Source organism: Lolium rigidum, chromosome 6 (assembly GCF_022539505.1).
Source record: "Lolium rigidum isolate FL_2022 chromosome 6, APGP_CSIRO_Lrig_0.1, whole genome shotgun sequence".
NCBI classification, from domain to species: Eukaryota; Viridiplantae; Streptophyta; class Magnoliopsida; order Poales; family Poaceae; genus Lolium; species Lolium rigidum.
In genome coordinates this window covers 8,245,745-8,268,052 of record NC_061513.1, presented here as the reverse complement: position 1 = coordinate 8,268,052, position 22,308 = coordinate 8,245,745, and the positions used below count along the sequence as shown (strand labels likewise).

At 45.3% G+C, this 22,308-nt stretch overlaps 2 protein-coding genes and 1 pseudogene across 2 annotated transcripts; 1 reads left to right on the top strand and 2 right to left on the bottom strand.

Annotated features, from left to right (window-relative positions):
• Window positions 1-4,022: 4,022 nt before the first annotated feature.
• On the bottom strand, window positions 4,023-5,577 carry LOC124662125. The gene has a single exon (XM_047200008.1). The coding sequence runs from the start codon at window positions 5,575-5,577 to the stop codon at window positions 4,309-4,311; it is 1,269 nt and encodes a 422-aa protein (XP_047055964.1). The 3' UTR covers window positions 4,023-4,308.
• Window positions 5,578-8,834: 3,257 nt separating this feature from the next.
• LOC124662124 lies at window positions 8,835-10,406 on the top strand (annotated as a pseudogene).
• Window positions 10,407-12,060: 1,654 nt separating this feature from the next.
• LOC124661423 (40S ribosomal protein S7-like) lies at window positions 12,061-13,817 on the bottom strand. Its single transcript, XM_047199277.1, has 5 exons — window positions 13,700-13,817; window positions 13,540-13,613; window positions 13,323-13,446; window positions 12,547-12,729; window positions 12,061-12,342 (listed from the first exon to the last, which is right to left on the bottom strand). Exons 1-5 carry the CDS (start codon window positions 13,772-13,774, stop codon window positions 12,220-12,222), a joined length of 579 nt encoding a protein of 192 aa, XP_047055233.1. The 5' UTR covers window positions 13,775-13,817; the 3' UTR covers window positions 12,061-12,219.
• Between the last annotated feature and the right edge of the window lie 8,491 nt (window positions 13,818-22,308).

Below are 22,308 nucleotides of genomic sequence, written 5' to 3'. Positions count from 1 at the left end.
TTCTCTCTGGGAAAGAAACAACCGCACCTGCCGCTCCCCTTCTCCTCTGATTGCCGTTCTGGCATTGTGAGGCGGAGGGGAGGCTTGGTTCTCGTTTGTGCGTGTGTTGTAGTTCTTGGTTTTCTGGTTTTCGTGGTTCCTCTGTCAGCATCATGGTGCAGGAGATGCTGATGGCCCTCTTAGGAATAATGGTCTCTCAGTCCATGTCTCTGCTCATCGGATGTGTTGCTGACGCCGACGAGAGATTTGTGGAGTCCAAGCTTGGCGTGGCTTCGTTTTGATGTTGCGTCGTGGCGTGGCGATAAGGATGGGATGCTCTTGGATTGTAGCGGTCTTGACTGCGGCATGTTTGTGGATGACGGTGGGGGATCCGGCCGCTTGGAGGGCGGGGTGGCGCTGACCCTGGATCCGGCTTTGAAGAGGCTTGGAAGGCTCCTCCGGCTGATTTTTTTATCAGGTTAGTTTCAGTCTTACGGGGCTGGTGGCTACTGCCGCCCGTTAACACCTTATGGCTAGGGGTTTCTTCATCCTAAAGTGTGGACCAACTACTGGTGCTCTTCTTCTCCAGCGACGGTGGAGGATGTGTGCTCTTGGTAGTTGCGGTGGCGGCAATTTGCAGGCAGCAGGTCATCCGTTTGTATTCTCCTTGTGTTATGTTGCGTGTATACCTACGAACTATGTATTGTTATGTTTATGAATACAAGTAATGTATGCGGGCGTACATTGTAAAAAATCATTTTGCTCGATACATACACAATTTGATGCTGAGTTTGGTTCCAATGAAGCAAGTATGTATGGAAAGCGTGGTGTTTTGAATGTCGAGCTACATGTAGCTCTTTAGTTTCAAAGACTTAAAATTCGAATTTTAATTTTTCTTAAAAGAACTAAAATAAAATCCTAGAGGTAGCTATTGATGTATGCTACAAATGGTGCAAAATCTTTATGCAAACTCATTTTTATTATATGCTATACAAAATTGACAAAATCTGATAAAATTAGTAGTCTTGAAATGTGTACTATTCACTATAAAATTTGTAATTAGTCATTTTTGTGTAGCCTAAAATATAATGTAGTTTGTATTAAGATTTTAGACCATTGTAGTATACATTATTAGCTATCTCCAAAATTTTGATTCGGATTTTCCAAAATTTTGAAATACGAATTCTAAGTATTTGAAAATAAAGCGCTACGTGTAGCTTGGCCTCCATTTGAAGTTTTACCCTGATGTTGAGCAATTGCGTTTCATTAAAATCAGAATGCAATTAAAGAAGCTTCTTGTGCTCTATAAAAAATTGTGTCAAAAATGTTGGACCTGCGACCATGAATGATGAATCCATTGTCACATTGCTGTCAAGTAAGCGTTGCGCACTAAAATGTAAACATACGGAAATCATAACCAATCCACTACAGAAGGTACAAAAAGAAGTCAGTTAAGCACTTACAAACCGACTGTAGTATGAGTTTGTCATGCGAAAACCAAGAAAACAGTGTAGTAAAATATAATGGAAAAGAAGAGAATTTCCACCCTCAAAAATAAACAGATCGTGCAGCAAAAGAAACGCGAAACAATAAACTTGCTACGGATATGGAAAGTTAACAGGTCTTGCTGGCAAAATGGTGAATATAACAGCATTCCTGTTAGAATGACAAATAGATGCATACAGTTCATTTTCACTCAAGATTTATAGTAATTTACCGAGCTAGAGGAGGCGGGGGTTTTTAATCAATAAACGGCGAACACAAACACAAACAGTAGGCGCAAATCGATTAAAAGCAAATGCATCATAGCATGTGGAAAATCCAATCTCCACATTGGAAGTTACTATAAAGGGGCTTAGGGTATGTGTTCTGTTGTTGTGTTTCATTAAAATCACAATGTAAGTACACACAGGACATGAGCTCAGGTTGTGCTGGGCCTGCGACAACGCATGTTAGGAGTTGTCATGTTGCTGCCTGCTAAATTACAATTACAAAAATTTAATACCAAGCCACTTCAAAAGTCATGCGGGAAACATATATAAAAAGTAGTTAATTAAGCACTTAAAAAGCCCGGTATGTCATGATTTGGGCATGCAACGACGATGCATAGATTATCAAGGATCAAGAGATCCTGCAATAAAACAATGGAAAAGAAGAGAATTTCCACTCTAAAAAATGAATGCGGTCAAAGAAATGGAAAACAGTAATATTGCTACGGGTCTTGCTAGCAAAATGGTAAATATGAATAACTGGATTCTTGTTAGAATCACGGAGAGAAGCATGTTCAGAGTTCAATTTCACTCAAGTTTTAGTGTAATTGCAGAACTAGCGATCCTGGTTTTCTAAGAAACGACAAACACAACACAGACACAAAGAGTATGGATAAATTGGTTAATGGGGGGCCTAGAAAGAAGCAAACGCAACATAGCGTCACTCCATAGAAAGAAGCGTGGAGCAGAATTACATACAATCTCCCCATGAAATTATTTGATTAGCTCCAGGATTAATTGTACCAGAATTTTCAAACCATCAAAAGGTTTCTATGGGAATAAGCAAGAAGTACTTAAAATACAAGGAGCCAAAGAATAATGTTCAGGTTGTCAATGCAAACCAGATATTCTTTTGTGTCAACAAAGTATTCAATAATCCAGAATTTCCATCCATTTCCTCTTTTGCGAAAGACAAACAGCAAACTCCATTAAAGGAACCTTCAACATCATTCATGTCCAATGCTCTCATCATCACCGACCAAACAAAGAGGCCAGGTCATATTATACAGATGAGCGACGCCATCAACTTGCCCTGAAGCAGTAGCTCAAACTCCATGGTCTCCAATGGAAGGGAGAAGAACCAGTAGTGGAGTGTGCCAGCATGGGTCGTGCATGTGAACGACAAGTGCACAAGTCCAGACCTTACTTGTAAGATCTTTAGATCAAGCTGCACGTCCAGAATGGAGGCATGGGTGAGCCGGTCGAGCTCTGCACCCAAGAGAGTATAGTCGGCGGTGTCCAAATCTTGGTCCCATCCACACTACGACGGCGAATCCAAACATAGTGGAAGAAATCAGATTCATAAACAATGTAGAGTTCACCATTCCCAATCTCCTCAATGCCGAAATTGAAACCGGGCACCTCCACCAGCGAGGGCAAATCCACGGAGACATCCATGGCGGTTGTGTCGATCCTTATCATGCGGACTTCATCCCGATAGAGCCAGAAAACAGAGCCACCAACCAGCGTGCCAGCCATGTACGTGAGGTTGCAGTTTCCACCGACATGTACCAATGCCTGCTCTTGCCTAAAATGCATGCTCAAGTGCTCAACTCTGCCAGTGGTGTATTCTGAATGTACTCATCTGAGTAATTCTTCTCCCAGAATTACCTTCTCCAAGACAATAAACCCAATCACTCCAGCCGCAATTCTCCTCCCAACGACGCACTATATGGTAAGATCACAATGTAAGTACAGGACGTGAACGCTTGTTGTGCTTTGAAAAAAAAATGTGTTAATAGTAATGGGTCTGCGACCGTGAACTCATCGCCACATTGCTATCAAATGTGTGGTACACGCTGAAACTACATAGATTCTCAAAAGTTAGGTAGGAAACATATACAAAAAAAAAAGTCAGTTAAGCACTGAAAAACCGACTATATGAGTTGGGAATACGACAAACTTGACAAATTCTCAAAAATCAAGAGCCGTCTGTGCAGTAAATTAATGGAAAAAAGAAGGAATTTCCTACCCTCAAAATATTGAAGAGATTGTGCAGTAAAAGAAGTGGAGAACAACAAAATTGATAGACATCAACAGCTCACAGGTCTTGCTGGCAAAATGGTAAATAAGTATAACAAGACTTGTAAGAATCATGGATACATGGACCACGGTTCAATTTTACTCAAAATTTACTTTAATTTGCGGAGCTAGCAGCCCTGATTTTCCTATCAATAAACGACAAACAAAAACACAAACAGCAGGGACAAATTGGTTTAATGTGGGGGCCTAGAAAGAAGCAAATGCAACATAGCTGAACTCCACAGGAAGTAGTACTATGCAGCAGAAGAGAATTCAATCTCTCAATAAAATTCATTTGATTAGCTGCAGCATTAATCGTACGAATAGTTTTAAAGCATCAAAAGGTTTCTACGAGAATAAGCAAACAGTACTACTCGAGATACAAGGAGTTAAGGAATGATCTTCAGGTTGTCAGCACCAACCAGATATTCTTCTTTTGCATCAACAATGTACTATTTATAATCCACAGATTTCCATCCATTTCCTCTTTTGCAAATGACAAACAACCACAAACTCAATTCAGCGAGAAACTTGAGCATCATCCATGCCCAATGCTCTCATCATCACCAACCAAAGAAGGAGGCCAGGCCATATTGTAGAGATGGACATCGCCTTCGAAGCTCCCCTCAAGCAGTAGCTCGAGCTCCATGGTCTCCAATGGAAGGGAGAAGAACCAGCAGTGGAGCGTGCCGGCATGGGTCATGCACGTGGACGACAAGTGCACGAGTCCAGACCTTACTTGCACAATCTTGAGATCGAGCTGCACGTCCAGAACGGAGGCAAGAGTGTGCCGGTCGAGTTCTTCGCCTAGAGAGAGCACCGTCGACGGCGCCCAAACCTCAGTCCCGTCCACACTACGACGAATCCAGACAAAGAGGAAGAAAGCAGACTCATAAACAATGCAGAGCTCGCCGTTCTTGGTCTCCCCGACGGCGAAATTGAATCCGGCCACTTCCACTTGCGGCGGCAGATCCAGGAAGGAGATGTCCATGGTGGCGGTGTCGATCCTTATCATGCGCGCTTCGCCCTGGTAGGGCCAGAAGATGGAGCCGCCCACCAGCGTGCCGGCCCTGTACTTGAGGCTGCAGTTCCCGCCGACGTGCACCCACGGCCGCACGGCCCAGTCCCAGGTGTCTGAGGAGAAGACGGCGACGCGGACCCTGCGCTGGTCCGCGCAGACGCAGGCCACGCGGAACGACCAGGGGCTCTCGTCGGAGGACAGTAGGTGGAAGCCGAGCACGGCGAAGTCGCGGCGGCCGCCGGTGGCGATCTGGCCGGGCAGGCGCGGGAGGACGTCGATGGCCCAGGTCATGGGGTTGAGGGCGACGAGCGAGGGCCGCTTGGGCATCATGTTCCAGAGGAGGACGTAGCCGTCGCGGCAGTCCGCGAAGCCCCAGCCCGTGGACAGGGGCGGGAGCGAGGTGAGGAAGAAGTCGCCGCGGCGGAGGGCGGCGGCGACGACGGGGTCGGATCGGCGGAGGGGGAGGAAGGAGGGCGCGCTGGAGTTGCCGATCTCGAGGAAGAGGCCGAGGAGCGGCGCCGGGTGGAGGGCGCGGAAGAGGCGGCGGAAGGGGCGGGAGGAGCGGATGGCCTGGAGCCATGCGCGGCAGGTGAGCGCGGCGCGGATGAGGGCCCGGAGGTCCGGGAGACGGAGGAAGATCTCGCGGAGGTCGTCTTCGGTGAGGGAGAATATGGTGGTGGCGGTGGAGGTGCAGGTGGTGGTGGTGGTGGCGGCTGCAGCGGCGGTGATGGTGGCGTCGGTGGTGGTCGTGGATGGAGGCGCCGGCGCCAGCAGCTGAGTGGCCATTGCTGGAGGCGAGTGGCTGGAGCCCGGACCGAATGTGCTTCTGGATAAAAATGGATGCTTTGGGCCCAATCGCGTAGTTCAAGGCCCGGTTAGCTTTCATAGAGCTGATGCTTGCTCATAAAAATGGATGCTTGCTCCTATGCTTGCCTGCTTGGCAAAAACACAGTCCCTGTAAGGCCTTGTTTAGTGTTAGAGTTTTAGTGGGAATTAGCGAGGATAATCCGCTCTAAATTTTAAATCCCCACTTATTTCCAATGCATGTTTGGTGCTAGAGTATGAGAGAGTTAATTCTCACTTTTCCCCACTTTTCCCCAAATTTTAGTGTAATTTTTTCAATCCCCAATACTCTACCCCTACCTAGTGGATTGGGGATGGGATTTTGTGGGGATTGGGTGACAGCAGTGATTCACCCAATACTCTAGAGTATTATCCCTACTAATCCCCACTGAAAAACTAGTACCAAACAAGGCCTAATAGAGTCGCCACGGGCCCCCGACTGTCACCATTAACAAATTTCCCAAAACTTGATCTCAAAAAAAAATCCCAAAACTCTTTCAGATTTGCTTTGTCATTGGTAAAGATCATGCTAACAACGGGACTTGATACATCTCTTCCGTCAGTTATCCAATTATAAACAGAGTACTCCTGTAAACTGCTGTTCGATTTCTCCATCTAGCAGTTCACGAGCGAGTGGAACTTTTTGCGCTAAACCGCCATACATCATCCAGTGTCCCCATGTCCTTATATCATCTCGTATGATCGTTGTGTTGAAGGTCCAACTCGATGAGCCTACATTTCCTCTGTAATTCATGTACAAATGCCTATTTCTTTTAGTCCAAACCACATTTTAGATTAATCAACACTTGGATTCGAATCCAGCCCGTTCACCTCTTTCGCTAGCCACTTGTCCTCTTCCTAGTCTCTACTACAATCCGTCCTCCTACCAGATTATCGAACCAGTTGTCACTCTCGCTCGCATCCTACCATGAGTCCATGACCCACCACCACTACTAATCATATGACGCCGCCCCTCGCCATCTCTATACCTCTTTTAGGCACGCCTTTCTTTCAATTGTATTTGTGCTCCGCCCCACACAATTGATCCAAAACCTTTCATTCATATCTCCATTGCATTCGCTGCTCTGCGTGGGTGCCACATCAATATATCATGAATCACGGAAAAATTGTAGGTAGAAAAATCGGCCGTCGTCTTAGCTTGAGTGAAGATCAAAAGAAGCATGCTATGCGTAGTAGCCAATGTAAAGTGTTTTCCAATTTCCATGTGTTGGACATTTCACGATTTTCACTCCCCACTGTCACGCACCTAGTTCCAAAGTTTCTTCACTTAAGAAGACTAGAGAAGGTTGTACAACTAACACTAAATTTTCAGGGCCTAATTAAAACATTATTACCTATATAAAAGTGTGTTGCTTTAGCCCGCTATAATGTTCCCTCACTTTATCATGTGAAAAAAATTATACCTAAACAAAAGCATGTAGACTCTGGGTACTATATACAATTACTTGTCCTCGAACCCTAACACTAATTATCCCAATCGCCCACAACTCATCCCCTCTCAGTGTAGCGTCGTTCCTTCTCCACAATCCAACTTACCGTACTTGTCTAGAAAGAAGCAGCGGTATCCCGCAAAGAAAAGAAAAAAGCAGTGGTAGGACTAGCATAAGGCCAGCCATTGGGAAAATAAGTTCCTGCCGCGTGGGGAAGCAAATCTTACATGATAAATGCAATGGTAAAACAATTCTAACATATGTTTACCCTTTACCCCTCAAAAAAATGTGATATGTTTTACAAGTGTCATAGACAAGTGTTTTGTGTGTGTGGAGTTCCTGTTTCGATACGGGGATTCCCCGTATCGAAACAGGAACTCCACACACAAAAAACACTTGTAAAACATATCACATTTTTTGATGAGTAAAGGATAAACATATCACATGTTACAAAATAGTGAGAGGCAAAACTATAGCAAAAGACGGGCCTTTTCCTCACCATTTCCCTTTGCTTTTCCCAAGCATCAGCTCTATGTAAGCTTAACGGCCTCTTGGAGTACTAAGGGCGACTTCTTTTGGGCTTATAGGCCTGCTTCTGGGTACCAAACCATTGAAGCCCAAAAGAACTGTCTAGCTTATGCTCAGCTTATTTCTGCCGAGAAGCCAGCGTCAAGTGCAATTGGAGAAACTGCCCAAGACCAGTTTCCCGAGCTTCTGAGCGAGGCAACCGAACCGGTACATCAACCAGCCCCTCACGTTCAATACAATTTATGGTAGATGCCACTCCGAAGCCGTCCTCCGTCACAGAAAAATAGAAAAGGGAAAAAAGAAAAGCCGAAACTGGCCGCGTCGAACGCATCTCTCCCCCAAACTACCCACCCCACCCCGCCGCCGCCGCTCGCCGACGGCCCCGCCCGCTCGCAGCCGCTTACCCCCACCGCCGCGCCCGCTCGCCGCGGCCGGAACCGCCCGCTCGCAGCCGCCTACCCCTGTCGCCGCGCTCGCCGCTCGCTGCCGGCCCTGCCCTGCCCTCAGCTCCTCACTGCCGGCTCTCCTCACGCCGCACGGAACGGCGCCGCCGGCCGCCGCCCGCCCGCCCTCGCTCCCGGCTGCGCCTCTCCTCACGCCGCACGGAACGGCGCCGCTCGCAGCCGGCCCGCCCGTCGCCGCTACCGGCCCCGCCCTCAGCTACTTGCGGCCGGCTCTCCTCAATCACCATGGACTGCCTCTAATTTCAGAATCATCTCAGTTTGTTTATGCTTTCTGTACATGTTCATGGCTGTGACAGTGATTTGTCATATATGTTGCACTGCTGGTAATTTTAATTATTATTTGTCTTCGCATAATTTTTATTGATGCGTTTATAGCCCATTTTTCACTTAAAACTAGCACACATATGTATTACTATCATTTATCTAGAACAAATATCTAATTTAGGGCCTTAGGGGCATTATAGATATTTCATAACTCAACCCATTGAATAAGCCAAATTTTCAGAAGCCCAAAAGAATAGGAGGAACCTGCTTCTATCAACTTCTTTCCACCATAGTTTCTACCCACCGTTTTCTATAAGCCGGCTTATGCATAAGCAGGAGCCCAAAAGAAGTCGCCCTAAATAGGGCTGAAAGCAAGTATAGGATATGGACATGGGCCCTATGTACAGTTCGAGCTAGGTCCCCCCTAAATAAAAAGGATCCTTCGCTCCCGTAAAAAAAAACGCTCCTTCGCTCCAGCCACTCGACTTGAGCAATGGCCAGTCAACTGCTGATGCCGGCGGCGACCCCGTCCACGGCCACCGCCACCGCCGCCACCACCATCACAACCGCCGCAGCCGCCAACAACACCACTTCCACCTCTCCCGCCTCCACCATATTCTCCCTCACCGAGGACGACCTCCGCGAGATCTTCCTCCGTCTCCCGGACCTCCCGACCCTCGTCCGCGCCGCGCTCACCTGCCGTCCATGGCTCAGCGCCGTACGCTCCTCCCGGCCCTTCCGCCGCCTCTTCCGCGCCCTCCACCCGGCGCCGCTCCTCGGCCTCTTCCTCAAGATAGCCAACTGCAGCGCCCCCTCCTTCCTCCCCCTGTGCCGCTCCGACCCCGTCGTCAACGCCGCCCTCCGCCGCGGCGACTTCTTCCTCACCTCCCTCCCGCCGTCGCCCAAGGGCTGGAGCCTCGCGGACTGCCGCGACGGCTACGTCCTCCTGTGGAACGGCAGCCAAGACAGGCCGCGCGTCCGTCGCCGCCCTCAACCCCATCACCTGGGCCGTCGACGTCCTCCCGCCGGTGCCCGGCGAGATGGTGTCCGGGAGCCGCCGCGACGTCTCCGTCCTCGGCTTCCACCTCGTCTCCTCCGAAGAGAGCCCCTGGTCGTTCCGCGTGACCTGCGTCTGCACGGACCGGCGCAGGGTGCGCGCCGCCGTCTTCTCCTCGGACACGTCGGAGTGGGCCAAATCGGGCCGTGGGTGCGCGCGCGTCGGCGGATACTGCAGCCTGCCTCAAGTACATGGCCGGCACGCTGGTGGGTGGCTCCGTTTTCTGGCCGTATCACGGCGAGGCGCGCATGGTAAGGATCCACACCGCCACCATGGATGTCTCCTTCGTGGATCTGCCCCCGGGAGTGCCCAAGTCCGGGCACAATATCGGCATCGGCCAGACTAGCAATGGTGAACTCTGCATTGTCTATGCATCTGATTTCACCCTTCATGTTTGGATTCGTCGTCCTAGCGTGGATGGGACCGAGATTTGGGCGCCGCCGACTCTACTCCAGTTGGATGAACATATCGATCAGCTCACTCACGCCTCCGTTCTGGACATGCAGCTCCATCTCAAAATTGTGCAAGTAAGTCCTGGACTCGTGCACTTCCGCGACATGCACCACCCATATCGGCACTCTCCACTGCTGGTTCTTCTCGCTTTCATTGGAGACCATGGTGCTTGATTTACTGCTTCAGGGGAGCTTTGATGGGGTTGCCCATCTGTATAATATGGGCTGGCCTCCTTGTTTGGTTGGTGATGGTGAGAACATTGGACATGAATGATTTTGAAGGTTCTCAAGGAATTGAGTATTCAGTTGTCTATCATCTGCGAAAGAAGATATTGATGGGAAACCGTGGGATGACTTAACCGTTACCAAGTACTTTGTTGATGCAAAAGAATACCTGGTTGGTATTGACAACCCGAAGAACATTCCTCTGCTCCTTGTATCTTAAGTATGGCTTGCTGATTCTCATAGAAACCTTTTGATGCTTTGAACAATTAGTGAAGTTAATGTCGGAGCTAATGGATTTTATGGGGAGATTGGATTTCGTTCTGCTGCATAATTTCTATGAGAATCGATTTCATTCTGCTGCATACTTCCTATGAAGTGCAGCTATGTTGCATTTCCTTTTTCTAAGCCCCCATTAACCAATTTGTGTGTATTGTTTGTTTTTGTTCTTGTCATTTATTTAGAGAGAAAAAACAGGACAGCCAGCTCTGTAATTACCAAAAAAGAAGAGGAAAATTCAACTATCGAACATGCATATGTGATTCTAACAAGAATTCCATCATATGTATTCACCATTTTAATAGCAAGACCTGTGTCCGTAGCATATTTAGTGTCCTCCATTTCACTTACTGCGCAATCTCTTTCATTTTTTGAGGTTTGAATTTTTTTTCTTACTACAGTCTCTTGATTTTGTAGAATCTATGTATTTTGAAGCTGTTTTCTTTAGGGAAATGTATTGTGAAGCTTCTTTGCATGCCCAACTCATAATATAGTTGGCTTTAAGTTCTAGTTAACTAACTTCTTTTAGGATATAGCCGCAAGAAAAAAGAAAACTTCTTTTTGGATATGTTTACCACCTAACTTTTGTAGTGGCTTGGTTATGGTTTCATTGGTTTGTTATAATAGTATAGTATTACAATGTGGTCGAAAGTTACTTGTCTACCAATAGTACTCTTTCAATCTACAATACTTTTGTAGTGGCTTGGTTATGATTTGTTACATTTGTACTACATACTTATAGACAACAACTATACAGCCACATCATCCTTTTACTAAATAGAAGATCTCACATCTCTTCTAATAGTTGTGGTTTAGGGATTACCATATGTTAGTAGAAAACATGCTATGTCGTTGGGTTGTGGCAGACGATAATGCAGGATACAAATTGTCAAGTATATTTATATACTGTATTCTAGGAAAGGGGAAGTATATTCATGTATCATCTTCCTGTCGTAGACTTCATGTCCTATGCGGGGTTTAGGATATATGATATTGCGATTTCCAAATTTGTTGAATGTGAATCTGTTCCAGTATCATCTGAAACTGGAATTATACAGCTGTTGTGCGATTTTGATATGTGAATCAAGATTTGTTTTGTTACTAGGAAACATGATGCAAGTATAAAACATGAGATATGTAGATCCGTTTGTGTGAGACATGTGGATTCTTGCATACGCTATCAGCAGCAAGATTTAAATATGTTCTGAGTAGATAACATTGTTGCTGATGTAACACTTCACAATGTTGAGTTACATGCAGAGAAAAATGACAAAATGATATTTAGGCAGCTGCATTATATTATAGACCACAAGAGGAAGGATTTGGCAATTTACAGTGATGTGAAGTTTCGCTGGCTAGAATCCAGCAGCTTGCACTCTAAATTTTGATGATTGATACAAAATATTGTGCGATTTTCAAGTTGCAAGTCTTCAAACAATCGCTAACAGGAGTCTTTTGGTTATGTGTCAGATTCATGCAATGAATCTAATCATTTAGGGGCAAAAACAAACTAAATTTATCGCTTACATTTTCCAGCTTATAATGTATATTTTCCTGGAAAAGAAAAATTAGTAACTTACTTAACTTTTCCTAGACAGATGATGGAATACTATCAAAAAGTGAGATACCAATACCACCAAGATGCACAGAACTGAATTTTCTCAGGAAGTATACGATCAAGCAATTAGAAACAATAAAATGCAACAGGATAACCGAGCAGAGGTCTATAACTTAATGCTCAAAACTTTAACATTGTTCACGTTCATTGACATCTCCAGCAAACTCCCTAATCAGCAGGTGACTGAGACCTCAACCAATACATCTGGATTCCAAAGGTAATAAAATGGAGATATCCAAGGCGTGCATCTTTAGGCGGATTCGGTCACGGGGTACTCAAAGACGACCTCCTTCCCGCAGAGCCTGCGGTAGACTGCGGAGAAGGTCTCCAGCTTGTATTCCGTGTTGTTGCGCTCCTTTGGGTCCAAGTAGATCTGCAAGAAGATAACAGAAGGATCAGTACTGGGTATTGCTAGCTCATCAGGCTCTAAAGTCTAAAGGGAAGTATGCTGCTAAACTAGTGTAACAACTGGGACATAATCAGAGTTTGCAGTCAACACATGTACCGTGTCAATGCAGTATATGATTTGTTTTACTTCTCTTAGCATTTCTATAAGCTCAAAAGTTACGGAGTATACCTTGATGATCTTGGCACCATCCAAACGGTATCTGATCCTCTTTCCGACGATCTCAGCTGGGTACGCAACATCCTCCAAGATGCCATCATGGACAGATGTCAGAGTTCTTGTGCGAGGGCGCTGAACAGCTGAACCCTTCTTGGGTGGCCTCACGATCTTCCTTGTTGCAACGACAACAACATCCTGTGCAAGGGAAGAAGCACATGATCAGTTCACTATTCTGACTCCTGTTCAGTCTTTCACAATTTAAACAACGTGTCAAGACCAAAACAACCAAATGTTAAATTGAATGAACTGATGCATTTAATTCAGAGGATGATCTGGGACTAAGTGCATGAATACAGTACAAATCAACAAGTTTCAGAAGATTATAGCTCAAAACAGCATATGGTAAGGCAAGACTTGTATGTTTGATAGCTGAAATTGTAAAGGCAAGACTTGTATATTTGATAGCTGCAATTGTAAAGTAAAGACTTGTATGTTTGCATGCAACAGAACATATGGTGAAGGCAAGACTTGGATGTTTGATAGCTGCAATTGTCTTATTATAGATAGCAAAAATGATAGTGCAATTTAGCTATCATCTCAATGTTAGTAAAGGAATAGCATCATTGCATATCATGTTCTGGTTTGGTAGAAAGTGCTAGAAACTAAATTCCCTTCCGAACATGGTAATACTAGATTCTTGCACCCCCCAAATATACTCCAACCACAATTGCTCAGTGCTGCTGATACAAATGCTAACTCAAAGCACAGGAGGCACGCAAGTGTCTCACCTTGCCGCTGAACTTCTTCTCGAGCTCCCTGACGAGCCTGACGTGGATCTTCCTGAAGGCCTTGCGCAGGCGGTAGGGCACGTGGATTACCACGGCCTTCCTGTTCCCGACGACGTCCAGCTGGCTGCAAACGCAACACCACCACACCATTACGCGCCACCCACAGCCAAACAAAGAGAAGATCTAGAGGGGCTGGATGTAGCGGGCGGCGGCTTACATGGCGGTGTTGATGTAGAGGTCCTTGAGGTCGCTCTTGAGCTCCTGGTTGCCATTCTCCAGGTCGAAGAAAGCCTGCAAGATATCAGGCGTGTTACTACACCTAGCCCGGTTCGAACGGGGAAGAGGAGTTGTGGAAATAGCAGAGGAGAGCCCCTCACCTGCGCGACGGTGTCCTCGAACTCGGTGGGGTCGACGCCCTTGGCCTTCTGGATCTTCCTCCTGGCGGTGAACATCTTCGGCGGCGCGAACGGCGGCGCGGGGGGCGGCGGCGGCGGCGCGCGAGGAGACGAGGGAGAGCGAGCAGGGAAGTGGAGGCGCCGGCGCTTAGGGTTCGGCAGGAGAGCGGTCTTATACTCTAGTTCTGCTGAGTGGGCCGACGAGCCGGGCCGCTTGTACCTGGTTTATCGGTCTGGCCCAGTTAAAATGAGGCTCGGGTTTATACGCATATAGAAAATATTATACTTCCCTCAAAAAAAAATACTATCAGGATTCTCAACCATACAGGTACTCTCTCTATCTAAAAAAATATATATACCTATAATATTTGGATCAAATCAGACTATATAGAAAAAAGTGTTAACATTTATAATTCCACACTAATATTTTAGGACCCATTATTAAATATATTTTTATATTATGTGCATTTAAAATTTTAGATGTTGATTTTTTTGTAAATAGTTGAACTTTAAAAAGTTTGAATTTGACTGAAAACTATAGGCGTCCTAATTTGGAAAGGAGGGAATACTACCAAAACAGGTACCAAACAGATATTTTTTATAATCAATACAACACATATTTATAATAACAAATTATATAGTAGAGATACATGAGCTATCTCCAATGATTACATAATAAATTTAAAAAATACGAGCAAACTTTTCACGTCTTCAAACTCTTTTCTTCTTCTAAGCCACAATCTTTTACATTCTTGAAGGCAGCCAAAGATAGATAACAAACCATAGACATATAAAGCAACGAAGGTTCTACCATATTAGTTTGATTTGCAATGCCAAGGTTGTGTGCATGTGCGCAAATATTAAAGTAGTCAATCAACATCGGCAAGAGTACCAACACCAGTATATTGTCATATAATAACAACCGACCAGCCTTGTCGGTGCCGCTTGTGAGTTAAGAGTACGAATGATCATTGTCGAGGGCGTAGCAGCCGGGGGGGGGGGATTACGAGGATAATCCTCCTCGCGGCAACAATGAGAAAAGATCCAAAATTGATCTGGCCAAGCAAGTTCTGAAGGCACATACCTAGAGAATTGTAATCCTTCAACACCATCATTGACGTCAGGAAGAAGATCTCGTCGTCAAACAAAAGATCGGAGATCACTTATTATAGACGGCTACCAAACCCTAACAAAATCTACTGAAAACACTACTTTTATTGAAAACTCCACGCATCGATCAAATTCCCACTCCACCCAATGCCGGCGAAGCTGGACGGAGTGGGGGGAACCGATCTATAGAGGAGATTGTAGTGGATGCGGCTAGGTTTTTTTTGGAGAGCAACGATTGTCTTCTAATGCACTTGTTAGAACAGATATCTAGGCGGAAAGTACAAACAGATAAGTTGGGCAATGCAAGTGAGAAAAAATAGATCACTCCCAAGTTAGGAGGACTATCTAATATGCCAAATGAAATATGTTTTATAGGATTTAGAATATATTAATAAATGATGTGGATTATTTGGAGAAATTCAACATATAGTCTTGACCTACTAGAGATGGCGAGAGAACCAGAATCGTCGGCTGAATTTCTACTGCAAAGTTAGTGTCACCTTGTCTATTCAGTCACCTCCCATCAGAAAATTAGCAAAATGCCCCCATTTTTGCATGGCTGAAGATGCAGGAAGAAAGAATAAGGAAGAAGGACATTGACCTTCCCTTTGATCGCCATTGATGAACTATCCCCTAGTTTGTAATTATAAACTGCTTATTTTTTACCATATAATCGTAGGAGAGGGCATAAATAAATTGCTATTTTAGGGACAGGGTGTTTCTGCACCCGGGTGCATATGCACATTTTATTTGAAATGCATATTAAACATATTTACAAATGTCAAAAAATACAAATAAAAATCCCTCGCGTATACCTTGACATGTTACATGCTTATAAAGTTGTTTCCGCAAAAATCGATATGTTTTGTGCCATGTGCAAAAAAGATAAATTTTTGGTGCTAAAATAGTCTATTTCTCGAAGCATTGTTTGTCTTTTTCACACGGGATACAAAAATTGACGGTTTTATGTGAAACTTGACACGCACACATAGAACATGTTTCTCTACATGCTAAAAAAATTCCGTTTTTGAAATATATTTCATACATATAGAATGCATATGCACCCAGGATCAGTTTTGGTTTTCCGCTATTTTGGTGCTGGGCTAGATTTAACTACACGTAGTCGTGATGAACTTGTTGAACTGCTAGTCACTTCATTCATGTTTGTTATGTGTGATGGGGGGTGAGCTATGGTAGGATCACCACTAAATAGAAGTGGTTACCACAAATATATGTTGCACACGACCAAACATAACCTTACATCATCATATATGTTTGTGCATACACACAAGCAACCAATGACCAACCTAAATAGAAGTGGTTCTTGTTCTACCTCTAGTATCTAGATAGCGTCAAACAGGGTTTTCCCGTCTCTCCTCTCTCAGCCGCCGTCTCCAGTTTATCCTCCTCCATAGATTGGTTCCCCCTCCTCCGGTCGGCTTCGCCGGCGTCGGGAGGAGTGGGGAACCCGATCTATGCGTAGAGTTTTGAATAAAAGTATTGTTTTCATTAGATTATGTTAGGATTTTGGTAGCCGTCTTCTTGTTGGTTTCCCCTCAATGGAGATGGCATCGTCTGCAATAAGTGATCTTCGGCCTTTCGTTCGGCGACGAGATCTTCTTCCCGGCGTCAATGGTGGTGTTGAACAGTCAGAATTTTCTACGTATGGGTCTTCAGATCTTGCTTCGCCAGATCGATTTTGGATCTTTTGTCGTTGTTGCCGCGAGGAGGATTATCCTCGCAGTTTTTGTCCCGGCTGCTACGTCCTCGGCAATGGTGATTCGTACTCTCGGCTCTCCATCGACGACGACAAAGCTAGTCGGTTATTATTCCCTGATATACTGGTGTTGGTACTCTTCGATGTTGTATGACTGCTCTAATGGTTGCGTGCGTGCACGCGGTCTTGGCATTGCGGCTCAAAAAATTATGGGAGAACTTTCGTCGATATCTACAGGTTTATGGTTCGCTATCTATCTTTGGCTGCCTTCAGAAGAGTAGAAGATTGTGTTCTGGAAGAAGAAAGAAATTGAAGACCTTGAAGATTTGTTACTATCTTTTAGACTTTATTTTATTATCATTGAAGTCAGTTCATGTATCTCTACCATGTACTATTTATTGCTATGAATATATGTGGTATTGATTGTCAAAAAAAAAACCTAAAAAATGACCAAGTGATGCGACTCGAGGCACCAAACAACCTTGCACCATTTTGGTCTGTTTTCCCATGGAAATGCATGTCCTGCAGCTTAAAAACACTACAATAAAAGTTTTCATGGTCGACGAATTTTAAGTCGAGCTGGGGTTGGTGATCCACAATATCCGACGATTTTTGCTCTCTTCGTGGTGCATCTCAAAACTTTTTTTCCTCGTTTTTGAGATCATATAGCACCACGAAAACGTGGAAAACGTCGCGTATGCTGGCCCAGGATGTGGTGCATGATGAATTCTCGGGTGCGCCGGTCAAGTCAACGCAAATCTGGATCACTCAGGGCTATAGGGCCCAGATGATAGCGTCTCTAGCGATGTTTTCTTTTTTTATCGCGCCCTCTTGTTCACGTTCTCTGATCGAGCCGTTTATGCTACTGGCTCATAGGTCCGCATGTCATCCTCTCTAACGATAAATGTTTCTTTTCTTGATTTTTTTGACCCCCTGATTTTTGGCTACTTATTTTTTTCTTTTGATCCCATGCCGCCTTGGAAACATTGAGAATGCTGCTAGCTCATGGATCCCACATGTCAGCCTCTCTGAACAATAATCTTTTCCTTCCTTAGATTTATTTTGAACCCCTCATTTTTGGCTACTTATTTTTTTTTCTTTCGATCACATGCCGCCTTTCAAATATTGAGGACGTTGTTGGCTCATGGGTCCCACATGTCAGCCTCTCTGAACGATAAACCTTTCCTTTCTTACATTTATTAGTGCCCGTCGGTGCTAAATAGTACCGGCACACCACATTTCCGCCGTGTCGGTGATGACCCAATACCGTCGGCGCAGCGCCGGGGATAAGGGTGAACTAGGTTCCAGGCCAAGTTGAAAATCGGTGCCACCTTACTGTCGGCGCACCACCATGTAGGTTCGCCGGTGGTAATTTGCTTACCACCGGAGCACCTACATGGTGGTGCGCTGACAGTAAGGGGAGATGTAATTTTCCCTCCCCACCCACCCCCCTCCCCCCGTGGACCGCCTTTTCAGTTTTCGTAAAAATAGAATAAAATGATAGAAAATTCAAAAAACAAAATCCTTTGAACTTCCCATGTATTATGTTTTTTAAAGAAAATTTGAAAAAATGAATTTCGATATATTATGCAAAATGGTGTCATCTTTCGGTAAAACGGGATTTCTGGTTGCATACGACCTCCGATGAAAAACTTTTTTATATCAAAAAGTATCAACGCGAAATTTCCTATTTGAAATCAACAACCCACGGTAGTTTCGACATAAATTGGATTCTTCAAATTCAAAACAGAAACATGAATTTTTCAGGTTTTAGATTTTGATGAAAAAAATACCCCCGACGCACCACCTTACGAGGGTAAGGTAACCTTGGGTATATAATTTGAAACCGGGGGTCCTCCTCTGCCCCTTCCTCATTTCCCCCACTTGTGCTCTCCTTTTCTTCCTCTCTTCCTCTTCCTCGTCCTACTCTTCTTCTCCTCCTCCTATCCTCTTCCTCTTACCACTTAGACGCTATGATGATGCACCTCAAGCTTCCCTGACCAAGAGCCACCACCTCCTCCTCCCACTTGGCCTTGAGCTCCTCCTCGGCCTCGAGCTCCGACGACCGAGCTATTCCTCCACCTCGAGCTCTGACGACCACGCTACCTCGAGCTCCTTCTCGGCCTTGAGCTCCGACGACCACGTTGCCTCGAGCTCCTCCTCTACCTTGAGCTCCAACGACCACAGTGCCGACACACCGACACGCCGCCTCGAGCTCCTCCTCACCCTCAAGATCCAGATCTGTGCAAAAACAAACTAGGACTCGACTGCTTTCTGATTTTGAATGTTGGAGGCTACTTGTAAAAGCGCCCCTCAAGGCTTTTTGTTTTGTTTTCTGGAATAACTTACTACCGGCACACTAGGAAGGTGCGCCGGGGATAACTCACATTACTGCCGGCACACCAGCTGGTGCGCCGGCGGTAAGCATTATCACCGGCATGTTCCCACCGGCGGGCGCTGGTGCGCCGACAATAGCAGTTTTTGGTGCGCTGGCAATAAGCCTTTTCCTAGTAGTGTAATACATGTAGACTCGGACGTGGCTCAATCCCTTATTTTAATTCTTCTTCTGTTGGGACAAGGAAATGCACCAGCGCACGTGTAAGTTTGGGCTGAAAGATAATCGGATGAAAAATGTCATACATATAGCATTGTTTATCTGGTATTAAGAAAGTTAATTTTACAAGGAATGAACAAGCAATATCATCAAGCATATAGATGAGGCCAGGAGGGAGCCTCCTCAAATCCAAAACTTGTTTTAATTCTCCCTCTGGCAGAAACGCAATCAAGAATTCAATCATCCCTGAAAGACCAAAAACTGCAAGCCCCAAAAAACCGGGTTAATTACAAGGTACATGCAAATACACTAGTACAAACTAACACGGTCAAGCATCCCTTGGTAGGAGAAATAATAATATCGGCGACGTCTTGACAGCTGCCCCCATAGGGTTAACGATTCTAATTTCATCCATGGCACGGTCGAGGAAAGTGTGATCCGTGTGAGAGCCATTCTGGCAAATCACCCAGCCCGTAATTTGCCTCTCTCCCCCCTTCCATTCAATGGATTCATCTCTCTCCCTCCTCTCCGCCTACAAAAAAATGGAACTGAAGAGTGATACGTCTCAAACGTATCTATAATTTCTTATGTTCCATGCTACTTTATTGATGATACTCACATGTTTTATACACATTATATGTCATTATTATGCATTTTCCGGCACTAACCTATTGACGAGATCGTTGAAGAGCCGATTGCTCGTTTTCTGCTGTTTTTGGTTTCAGAAATCCTACAAAGGAAATTTTCTCGGAATTGGACGAAATCAACGCCCAGGGTCTTATTTTTCCACGAAGCTTCCAGAAGACCGAGGGAGATACGAAGTGGGGCGACGAGGCGACGCCACACTATGGCGGCGCAGCCCAGGCCCTGGCCGCGCGGCCCTGTTGTGTGCGGCCCTCGTGACGCCCCCGACTCTGCCCTTCCGCCTACTTAAAGCCTTCGTCGCGAATACCCCAGTACCGAGAGCCACGATACGGAAAACCTTCCAGAGACGCCACCGCCGCCAATCCCATCTCGGGGGATTCGGGAGATCGCCTCCGGCACCCTCGCCGGAGAGGGGAATCATCTCCCGGAGGTCTCTTCATCGCCATGATCGCCTCCGGATCGATGCGTGAGTAGTTCACCCCTGGACTATGGGTCCATAGCAGTAGCTAGATGGTTGTCTTCTCCTTATTGTGCTATCATGTTAGATCTTGTGAGCTGCCTATCATGATCAAGATGATCTATCTGTAATGCTACATGTTGTGTTTGTTGGGATCCGATGAATATTGAATACTATGTCAAGTTGATTATCAATCAATCATATACGTTGTTTATGTTCTTGCATGCTCTCCGTTGCTAGTAGAGGCTCTGGCCAAGTTGATACTTGTAACTCCAAGAGGGAGTATTTATGCTCGATAGTGGGTTCATGCCTCCATTGAATCTGGGGGAGTGACAGCAACCTCTAAGGTTGTGGATGTGTTGTTGCCACTAGGGATAAAACATCGATGCTTTGTCTAAGGATATTTGTGTTGATTACATTACGCACCATACTTAATGCAATTGTCCGTTGATGCAACTTAATACCGGAAGGGGTTCGGATGATAACTCGAAGGTGGACTTTTTAGGCATAGATGCATGCTTGGATAGCGGTCTATGTACTTTGTCGTAATGCCCTGATTAAATCTCATAGTACTCATCATGATATATGTATGTGCATTGTTATGCCTTCTTTATTTGTCAATTGCCCAACTGTAATTTGTTCACCCAACATCTGTTTATCTTATGGGAGAGACACCACTAGTGAACTGTGGACCCCGGTCCAAATCTTTACATCTGAAATACAATCTACTGCAATTGTTCGTTACTGTTCTTCGCAAACAAACATCATCATCCACACTATACATCTAATACTTTGTTTACAGCAAGCCGGTGAGATTGACAACCTCACTGTTACGTTGGGGCAAAGTACTTTGATTGTGTTGTGCAGGTTCCACGTTGGCGCCGGAATCCCTGGTGTTGCGCCGCACTACACTCCGCCACCAACAACCTGCACGTGTTCCTTGACTCCTACTGGTTCGATAACCTTGGTTTCTTACTGAGGGAAACTTTCTGTTGTGCGCATCACACCTTCCTCTTGGGGTTTCCAACAGACGTGTCGACTGCACGCCATCAAAGAGCTCTCTTCCCTCCAAAACAGAGCCTACAAGTAGAAGGGCATGGTCGCACCGCGGTAGCATCGCATGCGTGACTTGTGACTTTAGACTTTGGTGAGGAGAGGAGAGGAGAGGACTTGTCATGCCGAGCCGACGACGACCTGTGCATCCTACCTAGCTAGTAGCCAGACATGGATCATTCTCAACAGTACGGACGTGGCGACAAGGGACATGGCGGGAGGCTCTAATGCAAAGCCGGGGCCGGGGGCCTGGGGCGTGTAGGAGCGCATCATGCCGCATCTCCCCAACAGGTGTCTACTCAATCAGTCTTTGCTCTGCTTTGTTCTATTGCTCTGCTTGTACTATACGCTAGCTTAATTGGTTAGTTATTTGTTTCGATTTGGTGGCCGGTATATGCATGCCAGTGCTAACTTTACACAGTCCTAAATGTAGATATTCCGTATTTGTTACCGTTGCCTTTGCATACAGAGAGGATGCTGGACGCAGACTTTGTATTCGATTTTAGGAGAGATGGGCAGTTTGCAAAAGATGCGGTGAAATATTGCGAAGATTGGAAGGCCTTTTTGAGCTTGATGTTGTTTGATGTGCAGTTCAATCTTAAAAAGGAAAGGAAGATGCTGCTATGTTCTCCAAATATTTGGTCCAGTTCTACATACAACAGTCTGGCCATGTACTGTCCGTCTTGAACAACAATATGTAATTTTGTATCTACCTACTACCGTGTGGAATGATATAATAGTGTAAAATGCTATTTTGTAGAACCTTTTCATGAAAGAGCTAGAGAATGGACATATTAATGTGAGACTCGTCGACTCTGAAGCTGCAAGGAAAGTCTGAGATCAAGCATTAAGTTGGATGATATAAGCAAAAAAATATGTAAGTTGATCGATACTCAATAAAAATTCGAACCACTGCTTGATAAATGCTCAATTTACTCTCAACTTATGTTATGCAGTACCTGGAGTAGTCACCATGTACCATCCACCGCGTGATGTGGACCATTACGATGACACAATACGTGATTATATTACCCGTATTTGTTCTACAATACTAT

Coding starts and splice junctions, on each gene's coding strand:
- LOC124662125 (XM_047200008.1), bottom strand. CDS start 5,577: ATGGCCACTCAGCTGCTGGCGCCGGCGCCTCCATCCACGACCACCACC.
- LOC124661423 (XM_047199277.1), bottom strand. CDS start 13,774: ATGTTCACCGCCAGGAGGAAGATCCAGAAGGCCAAGGGCGTCGACCCC. Junction 12,730..13,322: donor AGAAGAAGTTCAGCGGCAAG/GTGAGACACTTG, acceptor TCCCTTGCACAG/GATGTTGTTGTCGTTGCAAC. Junction 12,343..12,546: donor ATGGTGCCAAGATCATCAAG/GTATACTCCGTA, acceptor ATCTTCTTGCAG/ATCTACTTGGACCCAAAGGA.